The following is a 21,791-nucleotide window of genomic DNA, read 5'->3' on the forward strand; positions in this document are numbered from 1 at the left end:
ACCGGGTACCCATTTTGGCCGTGCCGTTCCAGGCGCAGACCGCGTAGTAATAATTATATATAAGGCTTTTTTCATTTCGGCTTTTATTCATTTGATCAGACAGCACAACTCATTATTGTATTCTTATCTCGCAGCTCATTGTTCTCAGCTAGTAGCTTTTGAATTTCCGCCGGTTAGTAGCTGAGAAGCGAGAATTCTCAGTGTGATCGAGTGTTTTATCTAATATTTTTATATAATTATCTATTGTTCTATCTAATTATCTTGCTTCAAAATAGGTTTAATTCTGTAGTACGATTCCCAAATTTATCAAACTCCTCAGGTTGATATAATAATAGCTGGTTTGCTTCTAAATTTTCTAAATTGATCTCGCTTTGGGCTAAGCCTAAGCATATGATCATAATGATCTTATCTTTAATTTCGCCTGCTCTTTTTCCTCTTAACCAATGACTCAATGTTAGTGTACCATCGTATGTATGATGAAATCTTTATCTTATTACAGAACTTATTACACGTGCCGCCGTACGCTACAGACCTAGTATGTACCTCGCAGTCGTCATTTGTCGACAATTGATGTTCTTTTGCGGCCTTCAAATTTCCCAGTCCACTTTTTAATCCTTTTTAGATATTTTCCCTTTCCCTGTTACCGATTTGCCGATCTTGAAATTCATCAAAGTATGGTTTCATTTTTATCAAAAAATGTAATTAGAATAAGTTTGAATTTGGAAACAATTTCGACGAACTTTCAACCGAATTTTGATATTCCACCTTTGCTTTCCTTATTTGGGTATAGCTATATCTGGCAGATATTTTCTCAGGTTGATCTATTTTATGTGCCCTTGAACAAGAAACAATTCAAATACAGGCTTGGAAAAATCTCGGCAATTTGTGTACGGTATTGTCTAACGCATATGCCTCTTTATTAATTTTTAAACCTTTATAGCCTCTTTCATACAGATTTGTTCCATAGTTACAGGTAATCTACTACTTTTACTGCTCTGATATTCTGCAGCATGATCCAATGTCATTTTTGATCATTGCACACAGCTTTTTTGATAAGGTCAACAATAGATATCCTTTGAAGATCCTCAGCTAAACGAAGTGCTGTACTACCTCCATCTGTAGAAAACAAGGCTGTGTGTGCCCCAGCATCAATGAGTAACTGAACAATTTCACAGGAGTCTACAAATATGAAATGAAATTTTAAACTGACCCTGAAATTCTCAGAGTAGGTTAATTGGAGATTGATCTCGATTTGCTAACAATATACAGTTTTATATTTATAATACCTGCAGTACTGCCAATGGGAATTTCAAAAACATATCCAGATTATTCTCAATTTATAGATTTTAAATCATACAAAATGAGTTCTTACTTAGACTCATTACTCATTATATTTCAATTGTTCAAAAATGATGCTAACACATTACTATAAAAACATGTATCAGTACAAATTGAACTGTTTCAACTGAAAAGTTAAAGTTAACTCACCTTGCATTATAGCTAAGTGAAGTGGGGTTACATCATTACATTCCCTATTGGTTTGATTCACATCTGCTCCAGCATTCAGAAGTAACCTCACAAGTTGTTTGTCTCCAGTATTAACTGCAGCATGTAACAAGCTATTCCCTGATTTTGATACTTGTTTTATATCAATACTTTCATCTGTCTGCATTTAGAATACAAGAATATGTATTTAGATTTCAGAGTAACATGGAGTAGCAAATATAGTGCAAATTTTAGTATACATTGCAATTTCCCGAGTGTACATACATGATTAATAATACCCATATACGGCTGCCACTTAATTATACTATTAATCGACATAATTCACCTACAGTGGATTCTGTTTGACTGCTAAACAAAAAGTGTTCGCAATGCATGTTGGGTCGTTTAATATATGACATTTGAAATGTCACATGCACTGTTTCCAAGAAATGGGCGGAGCATTCCATTTGTACTTCAATGACATAGTTAAAATGTTGTTGAAAGAAAGTGCTTTAAAAAAAGTGCTTGCGTTAAAAGAAAGTAATTTCCCATAACTGTGTATAAGATTGCCCTTTCGTATGACTTTCCACATTTTAAATACCGCAAGCATTTTGAATATGTTTACATGCAAGAATGTATCCCAAAACCATGTGACATTTCAAAATTCTAACGTCATGTCATTCTAATTAACGACCAAACATGAGTTGCAAATGCTTGTTATTTTGCAGTCAACCGAAATCTGCTGTAAAGTACAGTTGTGCCTCAGCCATTGTACCACCCACACCAATTTTACTTGAAATATTCCACTCACATACACTGTACATTTAATTATATATCAATATATATTACCTCCAATATATACTTTGCTACCTCCACCTGGGCACACGTGACTGCACAAAATAATAGAGACAACATATCCTTGTTTTGCAAGCCTGAGATATTAAGATCTTGTTGCTCAACTAAATATACCAGGGTGTCCAAATATCCCAACCTCGCTGCATCGAATGCAAAACCTTGGATTGTTTTAGGGTATTGATATAGCTCTTTTGCATTTTTATCAACATCCTGATCTACTATGATGTACCCTGACAAGGATGAGTAAAATTTCACCATTGCTGTAATTATAGATATTAATGCAAATGCACGGACTGATAGAATCCAGTGTATCTGCTCGGGATGTTTTGTTGCAAATTTCACATTTGAAAGAAGCTTGCGGTACTTGTCCTTCTGTGCTGAGGCCAAAGTTACTAATGTATTCAAAACAAAAATGCTGCTATGTTCACCACATATTTTTGATGGATATTCCCAAATGATTAGCAAAAAGAATGACATCACATCATCTTTTGACACCTTTTTTTGCTTGAGTCCATCCTGTACAGAAAATGTTATTTCATCCAGAATAACTTCAACTTCCATTTCAACCAGTTCTGTTTGTTTCTGATGATCCATTTCCACAAGAAAGAAATTTGCAAATTTAACAAAATATTCTTTTGTGGAAACCCATTTAGAAAGCCATTGCACAGATTCGTTAGAGCGATGTAACCAAGAACTCACTACAGATCCATCAACATATTCCAGAATACGATTACAGGACCTTTGGTATGCCATTTCTACATTTTCTTTCGAGTTGATGCCATCATTTATGTTTGTTGAGGAGTTTATTGCTGGTAACGGTTTAAAACGAATATTTCTTAGACTACTTTTTTGCTTGTCAATGTGTTCAGTCGATGTTATACACCTTAGCGTCGTTTCATTTCGTTTTATAAATGTCGAATTTTGTCCACTATGATTGATGTGAATGAATGCGTTTACAACATCTTCTCGTTCATGATCATCGTTCTGAAAACTCGATTCGTCGCCATGAAATGATAATCGGGAAATATTAATCATGTCTCGTAAATCTTTTACACTTCTGGACATTTTTTAGATTAAAAAAAGCTAGAACGTCGAGCTTCGGAGGGTGCGATTTTTCAATAAATGTTCACCCGGCCGGAAGTCTGTTTGTGTATGAGAGACTTTAGAGAGACTCAGAGTAGCCAGTTCACTGGAGCAGCCATTTCAGATCAGTGAGAAATCAGTGAGTAACCAGGTGAGCCTAAATCCTAATAAATTTTCAATGAAAAGGCACGAGGTTGATGAAAAGGATGATGAAAGGAAGCTCCTCATACTCGTCCCCAGGGCCGCTCCTCGGCTCCACTGGACTGACTGGAGAGCAAAATGTAGTCATAGGTGCGTGGGCGAGGAGGTATTTGTTGCCCCCCCCAGTTTATAGCTCCTTGTCAGGGCTGAGGGCTGAGGTACTGTTACTTTTACATATATGAGTTGCATATGTCGCATGCAGGTCGCTGTCTACAGGTCAATGCTGCATGCCCCAAGTACAGCTCGAATCAGGATAATGCACCATTGCAAGGGTTTTCGAGATTACATAAATATAGCAGTCTAGATAACAGAAGCATACCCGGCCAGTGGCGTAGCCAGCCTGACGACTTTCAGCCTCGCTATGGAAATTTCGAGTTATTATAATCATTCATGTCTTTAGAAATTTATTGTTTTCACAGTCAGTGAACACCGAAATATTAGCATAGCGGGACAAATCGACAGGCTGGCTACGCTACTGTACCCGCGGCCCTATAGAACGATAGTATAAATACTGAATGTAATACTGTAAAGGATAGAGACATAGAGTTGGATCTAGACCACGTTGTGTGTTGCGTAAACTCGGCTCATTACAATAGCAACTCGACGGGGAAAAGTTATCATTCAGTGTTAATGCGAAGAACTATAACAATATAGTTCGATTAGTTCCAACATTTACCCCGCCACCAACGAGAAGTCCTTTTTTCTTCATTTTAATACAAACAAATTACTAATCTGTCAAATGCACAAGGATGCAAACAAATTTGAATTCATTCCAGTAATTAATATTTAATAAAATTAGCCCACAGTTCATTTTGCAAAAGTCATTATGTTTATTGTTTATTGACGAATTTTTCTAGAAATAATATTCAGTTTCCATGCATGAGCCGAAAAGCACGATTCAAGTATTGAGATAATTGAAACAATAGGTAGTCTTGTCAGTACGAGAGAGTATTATTACTTTCCTTTTATTCCCCCGCTTTGCAATTTTTTTTCACTCAAAAAACTTTCTTTCCTACATTGCGTGCATGAAAGCTAATCATTTATGTAGGGAGGGCACAAGAGCTGTGAAATGAGTATGATGTGCGATCGAGTTTATCACATTTATGCGATAGAGTAAACCTAATTGCGATACAACTGCGCAATATTGATGCCAACGTCATTAACAACCTCGTACAAAAGACCCTGGGTACGAGGTTGCGTCATCAAGAGCTTATATTATAGTTTGTTTTGTTCCCATCGGCTAGGTTTAACACGGCCAATTTAGCCTTCAGTACCAAAAAGACGGCATTTCAGCGCCAGGAGCACTTTTTTTCCTTCTGCGCGTAAAATGTTATTCTTCCAGAAAAATATCAAACTATTGAATGTTGAATTCATGGTGAAAACAGTATGTCCCCATAAGTAAGACATCATTACACTGTTCCGCGGCTTCTTGATAAAGGTAAATGCAATGTAAAGGCTACCGGGAATAGACATTATCATATAACAGGCAACTGTGAGTAGACAAGCAGAAATAGTTTTGAGGTTTTTGGTTCCTTTCAGTACTAATGGTGATATTGCATTGTTCCTGCGCACTTCCCTGGAAATCCTGAAGAGTTTGTAGTTGATAAAAATAAACGGTGGAAAGTAAATGGCTAAGAAAATAATCGAGGATACCGAGAGCGGAATAAGTAAATCATTTGCAGAAATCGCCATTAATGTTATTGGTAGGATAGTAAATATTGCGAAGAGTTTTAGCAGTCTGGGACGGGTCACTGATATGCGATGAAAGAAAGGATAATATACTCCTAAATATCGTTCAATGTTCATTACCAGAATTGCGGACATGGAAAGTCCGCCAAAAATACCTAAAAACTGACCATATATTTTTATTTCTGCTAATAAATATTTATCTTCATTGAGCCATAAAACCAGATAAACCACAAGTGTTGGATGATTCGTGATCACGGTGAGCAAATCGATACATGACAACAGCATGATAGTGAAGTTGCATAGTTTCCTTCGAAGTTGGGATGATCTTGAAATACTGACTAAAACCAATGTGTTCAAAACGATTCCAAAGAGAGTAAATATTATGTTCACAATAGCCAAAAATATTAGCTGGAAGTAAATTGTTAAATTCATCTTGGCCTCACAGACATATGTGATATCACTGATATGATTGATGTATTTGCCGTAGACGTGATGCATATAAATATAATTACAAAAATTAAATGTACAACAACTGTTCACAAGAACAAATTCAATTAACATAATATTTCGCTCATTAAATATTAAAGATAAAATATTAGACACTTCAATGTAAGATATTTCTCTATATTAAATATAGGAAAAAATGAATAAGAGGCAAGCATCTTTTCTTGAGATAAAGTTTGCAAATCAAACTTTTTCTTTATTGCTATAGAGAAGATTTGATTAGGCATAGATCATGGAGGGTTGTGGTAAAGGTTGTAAAAGCATTTGGTCCGGGATTAAATAGCCAATTGGACCGAAATACAATTTAACGACCAGAATTCATTTTAACGAAAACTTTTTTCGTTTATCACCATTTACCAATTTGGCCTACAAGGGAGTAACTTAAAGTGTCGAAAATCACACTATAGTATACGATAACAAGTTAACAACAATAGCCGAATTCATATTCGAGACGGGAAACTTATCTTAGACGGGGATGGTAAAACCCCGTCTAAATATGAATAGGAATGGATAAATTTATACGTGTGATGGGTCGGGTGATGCTAAAAATGGTGTCGTAATTATTACGATAAAATTTTGTTAGTCTTCTCTTAGCATTGTTCCGTCCTTGACCGTGTTGATATTTCAGAAACTCGTCTCATTTATTAAAGACGAGTTTCTCGTCCAAACGGGATTCCCGTCCAACTTACCCGTCTGTTTGGGAAATGAAGTAAAATTATAGATTCATCAGCAACTTGCAAAAATATTTGAAATGGCGTAACAAAATGTGGTCATTCATAAACCAGTAGTAACATGCACGAATAAAATTTAAAATTCTAATAAACTTTATTATAGGATTATCGTGTATTTCGATCAACGTTATCAGACTAAAACGCGAGTTTCAAGAATTTAATTTAGTATTAATGACATTCCATATGGCTTCATATCTTAAAAAAAATTGAAAAGGCGTCTTCAAGGTGGCGTGTCGTAGTCCTTTATTGACAAACACGTTTTGCGAAATGCAAATTGACAACGAGATCGATGTCGAGAAAACACTAACCCGAAAATTCCATCTAGGTGTTATACGAGGTATACAACTCTTACACTGAACTGAGGGCCAATTTTAGTTTCGATTGGTTGAACCTCGGACATAAAAGCTTCATATTCCAGCCTTCATGGGGTTCTCGTTGCGAGACCAAGTTCTATCTTTTAATTTGTTTGCTCAATTTAGGAGCAGACTATGTCTATGTATACTTTCAATAATGAACCGTTCTAAAGTTATTAGGTATATATGTCAGTGAAAAAAAGATGATGAATGTCACTCCAGCTGCATCCGGCGCAAGATAGTGGCTATACTATAATAAAGTCTAAGACAAAATACCCTTTTAACAACTATATATAGCACGTATCCTGATGCATGGCTTAAAAATTCATTGTTTTGTTTATTTAAATTTTGCTCGAAGAGCACTAAAGAACACTCAGCTTTAGTAGAATGCCTGATGTCCTCCTTCCTCACGTCCAAACGGTTTAAAAAAAGGAAAATGCCATGCAACCAGCAGCCTGAATCTGACAACACATGCATGTCACTACTTCAATGCTCATTGAGTTTTTGTTAAAAGTGTTTTAGCACTACGCTTCATGGCGATAATTATTAAAAATTATATTCATCTCTTTTTGCGCATTAATTAATAGGCTTTTTCTTGAGTATAATGAAAGGAATGCAAAATGTTTGCGTAGAACTCTTGCATGGGTTTCACGCTGCGCAAGGTCATATGATCCAGTGGTGGTCAGCTCAAAATCGAGACTCGGTATTGGACCTACATGAGTTTGTTCTATACTATTTGTGGTGACTTTGTTGCAAACACCTGCAATTTCGTATCACCTGTGCTGAAATCACCGAAATATTTCAGGCTAACCATAATTCATTCAATATATTATCACATTGTCCAATATTGTTCAGTTTTCATTTAGCTATAAAACCATTTGAATAACAAATACTGGATTATTCGTTATGATTGTAAGCAAATCGTAACACGACAAAACCATGATCATGAAACAGAGTTGCAAAAAAGCTGCGGGTATACGCGGGTACCAATCGGAGGAAGGTTTGCTTGAAGGAATGAGGTTTGTGAGGAAAGTTCAAAGTTGAACACTCTAATTGATCACATGCATGTACCAAAAAACCAAATATTTCTTTATGCTGGTTGCCACCTGACTCAGTGACGTAACGTCATTTTGAAGAAGGTTTTCAAAACTTAAAAGGTTGAACTCTTTTGCAACTATGTCATAAAAAAACATAATTTTTTCCGACGTTGCGAGGACTTGCTACTTGAAGAGTGGTAATTCATTTATTATACTATTATAACGACCTCGCCCTGCAATCTTTGGCCGAATGCCGCACAAAAGCTCCTGTATTGGCCCGGGGCGGGAAAAAATGTGTAGATCAGAATAATTATGATCACACTGATTAGTATCATTATACATTATGTGATGTCATGCACTAAACTTACAATTTATTGTTTACATCATCTGAGCGCATCTATTTTACAAAGCTTTGCTTATATATACTGTACACATAAATAAAGTTTAAAATTATTACCATCACCATGCACCCTTTGAAGGCATTAGAGCTAGATTGTAGATTTCAGAATACATCTTATAAACAGTGATAAACTGATTTCAGTCCTTCTCTGTCATTTTAACACTTTTAAGTTCATCTATTAATTCCTTCAGCTCGAGGTAGAAACGAAGTTTGTCACTTTTCCTGGGATACGTCATTGTTCCAGCCGACGAAGATGGCATAACGTAGATTACCTAGAGTACAAAATTCACATCAAAATGCAATTTTTACCAAGAGTATATATAGAATATCATAATGCAATATTTTTTAAAATATTCCATACTCTATTCCCTACTCCTACCCCAGCAAAGGAATAAGAATTGAAAAAGTTCATACTTGATAAATGATTGGGAATGACTAAAATTACCCATACTTTTCAAAACGTGCGTGAAGGCGCTGTTACATTATACAATTTTCCTTGCAACTTGCAATGCAAATTATAATTTTGAGGGATGTTAATTTGTAAAGAGGATTCGAATGCTAAGGAAACGTTAGCAGATCGTAATAAATGTTCGTATCATTTGACAACTTTAGATGCTCAGGAGTAGATTTGCATTGCAAGTTGCAAGAATGAACATTGCATGAACACATTTACAATATTCGGATCACATTTTGACAGCCATAAAGCTGTTAACTTACAGACTTTGTGTCAGGGACTGTTTCATTTTGTCTTCCAAGTTGGCACTTCTTGTTGCCAGAAAATATTTCATAAATACCTTCATAAAAAAATTGTATACATATATATAAGATTTTTACCCATAATTCAGGCATTCAATTTGGCAAAGGTATATTAACACACATCTACTTTATACATCCTAGTATAATTAAATAGGTAATAGTTAAATTTACACTGCATGACATGATTATTACATGAACGAGATAATTTTTTAACACCTTTTCCATTAAAACATGTCACCAATGGTTGATATTTCTTAATTTTTTCAATAAGATTTTCCTTCCCTTCCTTAATTTCCGCACTGAAAAAAACAAGAGATATACGATTACGAATAAATAAGTGTATGACTAGCATAGCATTATAAATGTAAAAGACGGTAAAACAAATTGTTGAAGAAAATGTGAAAGAAAATTGAAATGCCCTTAACAGTATCACATGTGACTGAAGCGAAATTTAAGACCTAAAGACGGGTTGAAACTAGCAAACCTTACCAACCGTGATAGGTCGCTGCTACTCCGTGTTGTCCTAGCAACAATATTAGTCAGTCCTATACCATGTTCAGGACATTTTACGTCGTCCAGGAATGTAAAATGTTCAGGTACAAGAGCGGCATCAATCAGACAAGGCCCTTTAGTTAAAAGATATAAAAAATATCACCAATATCGTACTTTTTCATTTCAACTATATCTTACCAAACGAATAGGCGCATTTCTTTGGGATAGAAATAATGATTACGAAACATTAACTAAAATACGACACGGAACGTTACGAGATGTTTAAGGTGGCAATCTGACGTTCGCAAAAGAAGACGTTCAGTGTAAGAAATTAAATAAGCATGCAAAGATACAACTTTGAAATAAATTGAAATTGTTGCTGCTTTCTTACAAAAATTTGACCGCTTAAACAGCTTAAAAGAATATAATCTACAGTGACTCAAAGGACCAAAATTAATAGATGTCAAAACGTAAAATGAAAAAACAGAACTGAAATAACACAAAACATACAGAAATGATTGTTTGATCCAGCGTAATGATGGCCTTTATACGCAGACATGAGACCTGGATTGATGCCAACCTTATAAAAGAAAAATATCAAAATTTGAAATAATGACAGAAAATATTGTCAAATATTAATATAAGAAACAATAAAGCTTACTAACAAACAAAACATCCATTGTTTCTGCCAGACGATCAGGAAGCAAAAGATTCATAACTTCATCTTCTGTCATATTTCCAAAACTGCTCTTACGTTTTCTTTGAACACTATCCTTGCCATCTTTTGCACTTTAATTGTGCAAGGTTGGTTGGAAAAATCATGTTATAAAAGTCGCATGTGCAAAAGTAAGTTATTATAATTACTGTTATTACAGTGGAACCTGTTAATATGACCACCATTCGGCCAAAATATTTCGATCATTTATTAACATAGTGGTCTCCTTAAAGGCAGTCAGATTCAAATTACAGCCTAGAGCCAAGAGATTGTTCAATTATGTCATATGTCAAACAGATAATTCAGTTAGTTAGAGCTATAATGAACAAAATCCCAAACACATTTAAAAAGTATTTTGTTAACTAAACAAAAGTTATAATTTTCTTGTATGATTGCATGGCGACTTTAGTAATTATAATAACTTGTAGGTACACCACGTAAGTATTAAATACTGCAAAGCTTTCGGTCCGTTAACCCGGACCTTCATCAGTGCAATTACTTGAATACACGTTTGCGCGTCACTTAAATATCATGTTAGTCGTGATTAGTTTGCTCGCGCTATTAATTAAACGGTTTCATTTAATTAAGTTCTAACTAATGCGCGCGCCCTAGACAAGTATTTGACTAAGAGACACCGAAAAGAGCACGCCACGTACTATTAAGTGGCTTTCCCTCTTGGACGATAGTTTGATGTTTATAAATTTCAATAGATTCTCTCATTTTACGAGAGACAGTAAACTTATCGTTTGCTAAAATGGAAACGGTTCGGTAGAAATCTCTCAATACGTCTTAAAGAACATAAGACGAACTGCGAGAAAGGTAAACTGGATAAGTCTGCAGTAGCTCACCATGCATGGACTTATGATCATCGCATTAAATGGAACGATGCTACCATTTTAGCAAACGATAAGTTTACTGTCTCTCGTAAAATGAGAGAATCTATTGAAATTTATAAACATCAAACTATCGTCCAAGAGGGAAAGCCACTTAATAGTACGTGGCGTGCTCTTTTCGGTGTCTCTTAGTCAAATACTTGTCTAGGGCGCGCGCATTAGTTAGAACTTAATTAAATGAAACCGTTTAATTAATAGCGCGAGCAAACTAATCACGACTAACATGATATTTAAGTGACGCGCAAACGTGTATTCAAGTAATTGCACTGATGAAGGTCCGGGTTAACGGACCGAAAGCTTTGCAGTATTTAATACTTACGTGGTGTACCTACAAGTTATTATAATAAACAAAAGTTGATTAGTAGAAAGACAAATAGTTAAAAGACTGAATAGATTATCTGCGCCAGGGAACATAGCAGTGAAAAGCTGTCAGCTTTGATCTATATTGTTGACATGGATTTGGATTCAGGATGCCCAACTTTTGTGAAATATGTCTAAAAAATCGATCTCAAAACTTGTATGGAAAGAAAAAGTATTCCTGTTATAAAGTCTTACACTTAAAAGCAAATCCACTTTTCGAACAACCAACCCCTGTAACCTTGTTGACAGCTGTTGTACAAAATCATATTTACCATAAATATATTGTGCAGGATTTGTAGTTTTACTGTATTTGGCATGCAATGTATTGACACTCCCAAGAAGACCTTTCTTTAGTATTTAAATACAATGTGAATTTACTCCACACCATATGATAAAGTTTAAATGTGTAATAGTGTATGACTATATCAGTATATCTGCTAAAAAATTCTTATTTCGCCAATTTGCCATATGTATAAAATGTGTTGTGGCATCTCCGCACTTCTCAAAAAGCACAGAATCAAATATATAGCGAGAGTTTGTAGTGAGACTTACAAATACGGGCTGTAGCGAATGTCCGTTTCTTTCTTTCTTGGTTGTCTTCCAGACCAATTGTCCGCCATGTTGAATTTTCTCTCCCCCCTGGTTTGCATAACTCAAAACAAATTGTTGGAGCATTGGGGGAAATTTTGTTATGTTAAATAAATGGAGCCAACGTCTTGGCATATATAAGTATATGCCTGTGTTTTTTTTAATGGGAGCTGCTATTGAGTTGTTTATGATCAAAGTCCGTGTCGGCAACGAAACATTTTGTAAGTTCAAATCAAGTTATACCTATGGGCTGTGGTTATACCCATAGTCATGGCATAGTGCAATGGACAATGGTACAGGCATAAGAATAATCAATACAGTAGACCTACATGGAAAAATTTATCTGTACAGCTGGAAAGAGCAATTCAAAATTAGTAAATAGAAATTCTGGTTGCAAAGTATTGAAAGGTGTGAAAAATATTGCCGTGCAAAAATTTACCAAAGATTTGTGCGCAAAAAAATTATTTTTCTCAAATTTGAGTACTTTTGAAACTTTTGCAATATTCATATGTTACGTTAGGAAATTCTAAGAATCTAAGCTCCACTTCAAATGACTTAATCTCACTTTTCGCATCAATTGGTGTTTTCTAATTAAATGTACATACATCCTTTATAGATGACACTGTTGTAAGAAAGGAATCAGAAAGAAGATTTGAGGAGCAGACAAAAACAACACATTAATCTTTTTAAAATAGTAACAGCTTACTGCATATATACATATTACTATAAGAATGCCTGCTGGAATGCCTTGGGGCAATTATTTAAAAGTTCTTACAGCTGGTATGATCTCAATGCTTTCTGGTGCTGCTGTGGTTCACAATTATTATAAACCAAACTTGGTAATTAAATTATTATAATATTATATTTAATTACATTAATTGCAATTAGTAACAGTTAGTAACATGTTATTTAACAGAATGAAAATGGAAATTTAATGCATTAACAACTTAGTAAAATTCTTGTCAATAATGACATGGTCTAAAAACATATACACTTTATATTTCTTTGCTCATTTTAATGTTAACTATGGTTTATGCTAACTTGTGCAAGGTGAAGGCAATAGATTTTTGCTGCTAATATATAAATAAATAAATATATATATATATATATGTATATATATATATATATATATATATATATATATATATATATATATATAATATATATATATATATATTTATATACTTTTATCAAGTTGTAAATGACAATCATATAGCATTTGCAATTAGCAACTTGTATACATGTTTTCTTTGCAAATAAGATTGGTTGGTGGATAAGGATAACTGGTTAAGTTTAAAAAACTGAGTAAATAGTTCATGCATATATGTATAAAAATTGTGGGGTTTTTTCTCACTCAGTTTGTCGTTGCTTATTTATAGATAATTCCGGATGTTCCACCGTCAGCTTCTGATCCTGTCGCTGGTGAAAACCTAAAAGGTTTCAGAAAAATTGTTTCAATCAAAAAGAACAATTAAAGTGTGTGAACTGTTAATGCATTTTACAGGAATACTAGTAATAGAATACTAGCACCGGTAGTGAATATAGCAAATAAAACGCTATTGCTTTTCAACATGCTACTAAAACTGAAAGCCGCGGTTAGAAGGCTAAGGCTTTGTATAATAGAGGCTGGTTAAGGGCGTTAAGCCACTGAAAGGATGTGTTAGGGAGAGGGGATTGCGGTCCGATCCAGCTCACGAACCTGAACACCCAGTGTTTTTATGGAAACATTTTGAAAGTGATTTACGTTGCGGGAATATTGATTCTGAGTATGCGGTTCCCGATAATTTAAAATGATCTCGCATTGGAAACATCCTCGTCCAGTTCTGGCCCTCGCCCCCACCCCACGCGACAGAACTGGACTTGAAACCCACATTACCATGATTTTACCATGAGCTCCGTTGGCAATGGTATTCACTGCTGTTTCCTAGTGTTACCATGGAAAATGTGTCAAAGCGTTAGCTGGAAAAAATATATCCTCAGCAATATTTTCAAGTTCGCTCCGGAGAATAGATTAGCGAGTTTAAGTTCACCAAATCAATGAGGGGGGCGTAAAGAAATTACTGGCACCGATATTTTCACAGTTTCACAACAGAATGAAAATTAATTGGACAAAGTCAGAGCCGTATGTACAAAAAATTAAAATTAGGTCTCTAAAACTATAACGGCTGTTTTCATGTCACATCCACGTCGTAGATTTCGATATAAATACCTGTATGACTATAAGAATCTGCAGCATTGGAGCTCTTCAATGCATGTTATCTCTTGGCAAGCAGATGTTCTTATCCCGTGAATATAATAAAATTGTTTCTGGCAGCGCACTGTTGAATGTGGGTTGTCAAACGTTAGGGTTATGTCTTCATAATAACAGTCGCCTAATTGAGCAGCATCATCAGGCTTGCAGCACACTCCTTCCTCAATATAGCCAAGATCTTGAGTGCCGCCAGCACGGTAAAATCCTCGCACAGCCATGTTCGCGGGACACCAGTTCCAGGCATCACTAAAATGTACCAAGCAATATAGCCGTGAGATGTTCGTACTTCAGTTTTACTCATTTATGCCTTCCATATTTAAACTTACGTACGAGTCTACGACTGGTCTGATTTGACAATCCATTTTGTATCCAACAGGCCGCAGTTAAAAATTACAATAAAAATTACAGCCCCCGGCAGCAAATGCGAGCATAAACTGCACTTTTCTGGTGGGATGCATTATCAACAAGTGCATGTCACAGAGTGTCTTGTTGTTGGTCTATTGCACAATTACTGGCATCTCAGTGGGCCCTACTTATTTTTTTTAAAAAACCAATTGATGATTTATTTTCAATGGGGCCTGAGGCTTAATGGTTTAACAAAAAATTTAAAACATGATTTCTAGTTCAACCATTAACCAATAATTCGGCCCACGGCGGAGGTAGGTGAAGCCTCTCCTTCACAGCTTCTACATATATATTCTAAAAAAATTCCGACAAAGTTTAGGGCCCTAAGAATATCTTGCAGCAAAGCCTCCTTCCCAACCTTTTAAAATATCCCTGTTCCTCGCCGAAAGCCGGTTTTCCATTAGGCGGAATTTTTTGATCGAACAAAATTTTTCTTTCGATTTTCTTTTGTTATGACCGGCGAAGGGAATCTGCTACGGTCGAATTCTCATAATTGAAAAGAAAATCGAGCGAAAATTTTTGTTCCATTGAAAAATTCCGCCCAGTGGGAAACCTTTAAGAATGCTTTCTTCCACTTACGCGTTTTTTATACGCACGTACACGTACGGAAAATTTTAAATGCTTTTAACTTTTTATTATTTAACATCTAGGTCAACTAATGCATACTAACATATGCAGAAAACTAAGTTCCTTCGATTTATTCACTTAGTTTTTTCAAAGGTAACATGTATAAGGATTTAGACTTTTACGTGCGTGTACGTCATAGAAATAATAGACATTATTTCTATAATTCATTGTCTATCAGTATTTCTATGGTGTACGTGCGTATCGGAAAAGCGCATAAAGGCTGTTTTCCACTTACGCGTTTTTCATACGCACGTACACGCACGTGAAGTCTAAATCCTTGTACATGTTACCTTTGCATTAGTTGACCTTAATGTTAAATAATAAAAAATTAAAAGCATTCAACATTTTCCGTACGTGTACGTGCGTATAAAAAACGCGTAAGTGGAAAACAGCCTTTAGAAGTATTTAAACTTTTACGTGCGTGGCTACGTGAAAAAAACGCGACAGTGGAATACAGCCTTAAATAATTAATGTGAAATGGGGATATTTGAAATGTTCTTAATCTTTTGAATATATAACACCCTACCCATCTAGTTTTCGTTCTCCCGAATTACAATCCTATTAGAATACAGTGCATGTGGTCTCTTTTAAGAAAAGCCTGATAATCAAAAATTCAATTAAAGCCAAGATATATATTTTTAAAAATTTAATTTATAAATATTTTTTTCGTCATGACTGGGAAGAAGAAAATTGTGTTATGCTAAATATCGAATTTTGAATGATCACATCTAAAAAAGACTGAATGGAATACTTGAACCCTAAGATTATCAAACTCACTGCGCAAATGTATTCCACCAATCTCCGTTTTGACAAGACATGCTTGATGTACTGTATTCAAACTGAAGAGGACAGCATACGGGTTCCTCGATGCAACTAAGTGAAGCGCAATCACTTCTCTTTAAACCAACCAGATAGGTCTTGCCACTGCATGTATGCGTTCCCGCATGATCGAATTGGTCCCACCAGTTTAAATTGAAGCAGTCTAAGAGAATAAAAAGAAAAGATGTATTTATGACAAGCGAAATTTGGAATATATTGCCTTACACCTTGGGTTAAAGCTATATGCTTTACTCTTACACCTTCACTAAGCTATGTTTTACGTCGGGGTACATAAATTATAAGTAGCTAAGCCAGCATGCACTGGAAAATCGGACTGAAATTGTGGAGATTGTAATTTGCCACTGTTCGTCTGTTTGAATAAACTGCTCACGTTGAATATTGTTGTAGCTAGAGGCGTTGTTATGGCTGGGTTTGGAGGGAACGTGCCCCCCCCCTCCTGGTGAAATTTTAGGCCCCTCCTGAAAAAATGAAGCGAAACATTTTCATGGTCATTAATACCAGAAAATGTCTGTATGTGAACTTGCGCAACGAAATTGTCCATCATTATTCCACAAAATCCTGCTCAGAATGTTTAGCATGAACCTTGTCCCGAGTCACACTGGCAGCCTGGCCCCACCTAGGTTTTTTTCTGTATGTCCCCACCCTCCTCAAAATCCTGGCTACGCCTCTGGTTATAGCGTTTACATTTTCTTGCAAATTATGTTCAGTCAAACTACGGAATCAGCTCCACTGTGGATTTATCTCTCCAGTTGGTTTTGCAACTATGAACTTACTCACAAATGATCCGCCATTTAATCAGTGGCACGATCCTTTCATTTAACTGATTAGTAACATAGTCTTACTGGCTTTGCATGAGTTTTTAAAAGTCTTCTGAAATCACAGGCCAAACGGTAATAGGCCGTAGTGCTGATTACCATGAATGCCACTTGCATACTATATTTGGTGGTTTTTGACAAAAATTGCAACCCAAAATTTCACTTGCAACAGCTCAATAAATTACCACTTTTGAAATGTAGATGCACTACCTGCTCTATAGAAATCTCAATACTTACTGATGTCGTGTTCACAGTTAGGACCCTGTTTATCAGCTGGACAATGACAAAGATGGTAAGGTTCTTCACAGAGATCCACGCATGTCCCTCCATTCAAACAAGGTGATGATTGACAGCCCTAAGACCGGAGAGATACCATGCGTTTCACATTAGTTACACCACCATGGGGATACTCATGCACATTGTCGTAAATTTAATTTGCTGATTGATCTAAATCGAAACTCCTCCTTGTTGATGAGAGGGTAATAACTATATTAGAATTCAGAGAGACCATTGTGGCTTTTTGGGAACAGCATATATTATAAAGAACATAATGTAGCAACTCTATTGTACCATGAACTCCATATTCTACTCGTCACTCGTGCATTAATTAACAGCTACTCCTACATACATTCAAGCCCCTTACAGACGGGCAAGTTTTCCTTGACAAGTTTTCTTGACCAGTTCACTTGCACGTGTGTATGACGTACAAGTTTCCCCTGCCAAGTTTTGTTTGCTCGTGTGTACGCGAAAAAATTTACGATAATATGAGCCATGATAAAATGAGTATAGACCGAATCTTAAAAGAAACAGAAGTTGATAAACTTCAAAAACCCGCTCGATTAGCTCGAAGATTGTCGCGCTGTTCCCTGCTGCGCGATTCTTTGTCAAGTTTTCCTTGAAGGCCGTGACAAACGAGCATTTTTCCTTGTTGAAAAGGTGGCATGACTAGCTTTTGAACAAGGCTCCTTGTCAAGGAAAACTTGTCAATTTTGTGCGTACACACGAGCAAATAAAACTTGGCAAGGAAAACTTGCCAGTCTGTACGGGGCTTCGCTTACCTCGATCATTCCGCTTGTCCTTCGTCTGTAGACAACAGCCTCGGTTGATGTTGCTATACCATCCTTGCTGCTTCCGAGATGGCAATTGTTTGTATTGGTGGTCGTTAGGAATGCAAGTGATCTACAACCAGACACATGCGTGCACTCAAACGAACAGAACTCTAACCTACTTGTTGTTGTAATTTTGAGTGGAGTTTCTTGAGGATACGCTATTACAAAAGATAAAAAATAATCCGTTGGAGATGACTTAGCCGGCGGCGTATACGACGTTTGATTAACTCCACAAACTACTTTTATTAATTACTGGATTTATACACATGTACACTTTATACATATTATTGTGAGTATGGGCAGATAACTGGATATATAGTCAATTACGTAAGCTTTGGAGAACCAATACACGACGTGCTATCATGCTGATTCAGGGCACCCGGAGCTTTTCTGAAACAACGTTATATTTTCATAAACTTTATATACTATTTCTAGTGCGCTTTCGTGGAGTGATCAAATTCTCTTAAAATAACCCCTGCCTAGAAAGAAAAAGTCAACGTGAATAAAGTTATGCCAGTGTTGACATAAGTTCAGGCATGAGAAATTCAATCCATCATTATGCGCCATCATTAATTCATCATTCTTCCACCAGCCATAGATAGGTTGACTATTTTTTTATACAACCGTCCCTGTTTTGTATAGTTCAGCTTATGACGATTTATCTCTCGCCACTTTGATTTTGCGAAATCGTGTGAATCTGGTACAATGACTAAGCACTATTTCCCCCTAGAACTAAATTTAAAACTAAAAAATTCATCTAGAAACGGCATCCAAATTAGTAAGATTGGATATTCATAAAATATTTTACACCCCCTACAAATATTTCAGGATGTGCCCACCTCACTGCAATTAAGCATTTCGAAGCTCCGGGAAAGGATGAAACACACGTCACACTGGCAAAATACTTTTTTAAAAAATATCCTAAGTAGTTCAGTCAAAGGTTGCTGTACTCAGTGATTATTTTAAATACACGCGTATAAATTAAAAGTTATTGAAATTTGGTTGATAATTCTCGCTATAGAAACTGGCTGAATAAGAGAAGCAAAAGCGGGGTAATAAAGACGGTAAAGACAACGATATATATAGCCTAAGGCCAGGTATTTTATTAAACACACGCTAATTTGCTATCTTAGGCTAGCAAAAACAAAATAAATTTCCAAAGAGGATTTTTTAACTTCGTCTCGTTTGCTTGTATATGTTCCAGTGGAAACCTTTATTATACCAGCGTTTATCAGTTTTTACCTCGTTCATTCAATTTCATATATTGGTATTCGCGATGACAAAGACTGCACCATACGTTTCTGCATAGCAACCCCAATCCTAAAATCACACAGCTCCGGAAAAGCCAACGCGGAAAGCTTCTTGCTACCATGATTTATAACACGATATCTGTTTGCTATTACTAAAGTGATAAGAGATTTTCTTTACGTTGCCAGGGACTACAATATATTGAAACTTGCATACAACGGACACCACTGAGTACATAAGTACATGCCTTGCACTAATGCTCGTATGCAGTCATATATTAGGACTCTTTTATGAAAAACATCAAACAGTACCTGGGTTGTTATAGCGTTATAAAAAACATAATGCCATTATGGTGGACAGGTTTAAATAATATTTTGACCGAATTAGCAGGTAATATATAGCTACGTTGACAAGGCAGTTGCATGCAGATTTCTGTTTCATGCATATAATTACATCGTTACACAGAAACAAATGGCATCAGTTTTCTGCCCCCAAATCAAATAACAGAGATTAAAAAAGTACAAAAAATTCAGACCCCTTCCAACTCCTGTCATCCTTAAATACAACAAGTTTCCAGTAAGGACTGCAATCGTCAGTAAAGACTGATTTGCATACACTTCCTATTCTGCCTACACATTCCTATGGCCCCTATATCTACCATTTGTCGTTAAACAGACGGGTTAAGACCAAATGGAAACGCTTCAAACAATAGACAGTAAAACAAATTTTTGGTAAATATGCGTACGGATCTAAATGTTTTGGGATTTTGATTTCGGACGTTCTGAGTTTAATGAGCAAAAATTAATGCCCGACTTATCAACAAATCAGACAACTTATCAACCCCGCCTCGAGGCTCTATGATGCAGATAAAACCATCTACATAAATAGCTTGCAGGTTGTGGTCATAATTAATATCCATGTTAATGCAAATTTTCCATCCACAAAAACGTTTTGCTTTGGCTATAAGCCGATAACACTTAACTTATTATGTCATTTTGTAAAGCCCCGATGTTACTGCCTATATATTGGCTATTCTCTTGTAAAACGTCGTTTGTAAAAATGCCGGTTTGCATTGTTCAGACATGCCAGTAAATCTCATGAAACCAGTTGCGAGATTTTGCGGTTTGTAAGCTGGAATACCATGAAAAGATGACTTCAACCAAAAACTACTTTCTCTGAGTCTCTCAGGCCTCAGGGTAATTTTAGGGAAAATATAGAGTTTCGGAATGAACTCATGCACTGTATATGCATGGGGTATAGTATGCTAGCTAGCGGGTAGCTGTATGGATAGCTGTATGCTATACTATTATACTACAGACACACAGGTTTATTACGCGGGTTTACTCCGAGCGAAGTATACGGTGCATTTACATGCAGGCTGAAGAATATTGTTAGCTAAACGCGACTAATAAGACCTTCATTTCGGAATTCAGAAACTCTGAACAGCCGTCATACTAATAATGGGGACCGATGCACCATCTACGACGCAGACGTGACATGAAATCAGCCGGGATTGTTAAAGAATCCGGCAGTTTTGATTAGTTTTATACATACAGCTCCGACCTTGTTTGCCGAAGGGAGTCCATAATTTGTATTCCTGTTGTGAAACTGTTGAAGTGAAGACAGTATTATTATACTTCCGCGACCCGCGTCGTAGATTTAGTGTATCTTAAGGCCCGTTTACACTTGCGATTTTTCATTTTTGCTACGATTTTTGCTGCGATTTTCTTCTTTTGATAAATGTGAACGAGTGAATTAGCTACTGATGTTCAAATAACAGCTCTTATACATTAGAGCATTCAAGAGCATTCGAATTCTTAACTAATTATTCGACGACGTTCACCTGATCTATCAAAAGAAGAAAATTGCACATAGAATCGCAGCCAAAACCGCAAGTGAACGGGCCCCTAAGGTCCCAAATATGTCTGTTACTTAGCAATAAATAGAAAAGAAGGTTCGGAACTTGCATCCGCGAAGAAAGTAAGATCTTAAATACCGCCGCAATTTATTCCCCTTCAAGTTTAGACCAGCAACTGAAACTGGGGGTTGCAGTGGCAGCTGCTTCCCTTGTCTTTTACCAGCAGGGGCTAAAGGGGAAGAAGATGTCCAACTATACTGCAATTTGTTCATTAACTCAGCCTATAGATAACGCCGGAATGCAGCCAACCATGCAGATTTAGGAAAGCACAATCGATTGGCGAAAAACCCCAGCGGCGTAGGAGAGGGGGGGGGCACTGGGGGCACGTGCCCCCCCAAGATTTTTCAAGGGACCAAAAGTGCCCTTTTTGTGAAAAAAATGCCTTTTTGGGAAGCGAAAAGAAAGAAAAAAGTATCTACTATTTCCCAATAATCAC

At 36.2% G+C, this 21,791-nt stretch overlaps 3 protein-coding genes across 4 annotated transcripts; all 3 read right to left on the minus strand.

Annotated features, from left to right (window-relative positions):
• Positions 1 to 873: 873 nt before the first annotated feature.
• LOC114530669 lies at positions 874 to 3,807 on the minus strand. The gene is made up of 3 exons (XM_028552270.1): positions 2,335 to 3,807; positions 1,489 to 1,666; positions 874 to 1,179 (listed from the first exon to the last, which is right to left on the minus strand). Exons 1-3 carry the CDS (start codon positions 3,403 to 3,405, stop codon positions 1,022 to 1,024), a joined length of 1,407 nt encoding a protein of 468 aa, XP_028408071.1. The 5' UTR covers positions 3,406 to 3,807; the 3' UTR covers positions 874 to 1,021.
• Positions 3,808 to 8,062: 4,255 nt separating this feature from the next.
• Positions 8,063 to 12,186, minus strand: LOC114530645 (G/T mismatch-specific thymine DNA glycosylase-like). Its single transcript, XM_028552244.1, has 7 exons — positions 12,107 to 12,186; positions 10,252 to 10,375; positions 10,097 to 10,166; positions 9,588 to 9,720; positions 9,311 to 9,393; positions 9,056 to 9,132; positions 8,063 to 8,610 (listed from the first exon to the last, which is right to left on the minus strand). The coding sequence occupies exons 1-7, from the start codon at positions 12,172 to 12,174 to the stop codon at positions 8,476 to 8,478; spliced, it is 690 nt and encodes a 229-aa protein (XP_028408045.1). The 5' UTR covers positions 12,175 to 12,186; the 3' UTR covers positions 8,063 to 8,475.
• Positions 12,187 to 13,392: 1,206 nt separating this feature from the next.
• LOC114530647 (neurogenic locus notch homolog protein 1-like) lies at positions 13,393 to 19,775 on the minus strand. Of its 2 annotated transcripts, XM_028552246.1 has the most exons (7): positions 19,749 to 19,775; positions 19,432 to 19,591; positions 18,139 to 18,347; positions 17,318 to 17,435; positions 16,203 to 16,407; positions 14,352 to 14,639; positions 13,393 to 13,572 (listed from the first exon to the last, which is right to left on the minus strand). In XM_028552246.1, the coding sequence occupies exons 2-6, from the start codon at positions 19,559 to 19,561 to the stop codon at positions 14,360 to 14,362; spliced, it is 942 nt and encodes a 313-aa protein (XP_028408047.1). In that variant the 5' UTR covers positions 19,562 to 19,591; positions 19,749 to 19,775; the 3' UTR covers positions 13,393 to 13,572; positions 14,352 to 14,359. The 2 variants fall into 2 exon arrangements, with proteins under 2 accessions (XP_028408047.1, XP_028408046.1); XM_028552245.1 differs by lacking the exon at positions 19,749 to 19,775 and having other exon boundaries at positions 19,432 to 19,710.
• Between the last annotated feature and the right edge of the window lie 2,016 nt (positions 19,776 to 21,791).

Source organism: Dendronephthya gigantea, unplaced genomic scaffold, assembly GCF_004324835.1.
Source record: "Dendronephthya gigantea isolate DGI-Jeju-01 unplaced genomic scaffold, DenGig_1.0 000064F, whole genome shotgun sequence".
Classification (NCBI taxonomy): domain Eukaryota; kingdom Metazoa; phylum Cnidaria; class Anthozoa; order Malacalcyonacea; family Nephtheidae; genus Dendronephthya; species Dendronephthya gigantea.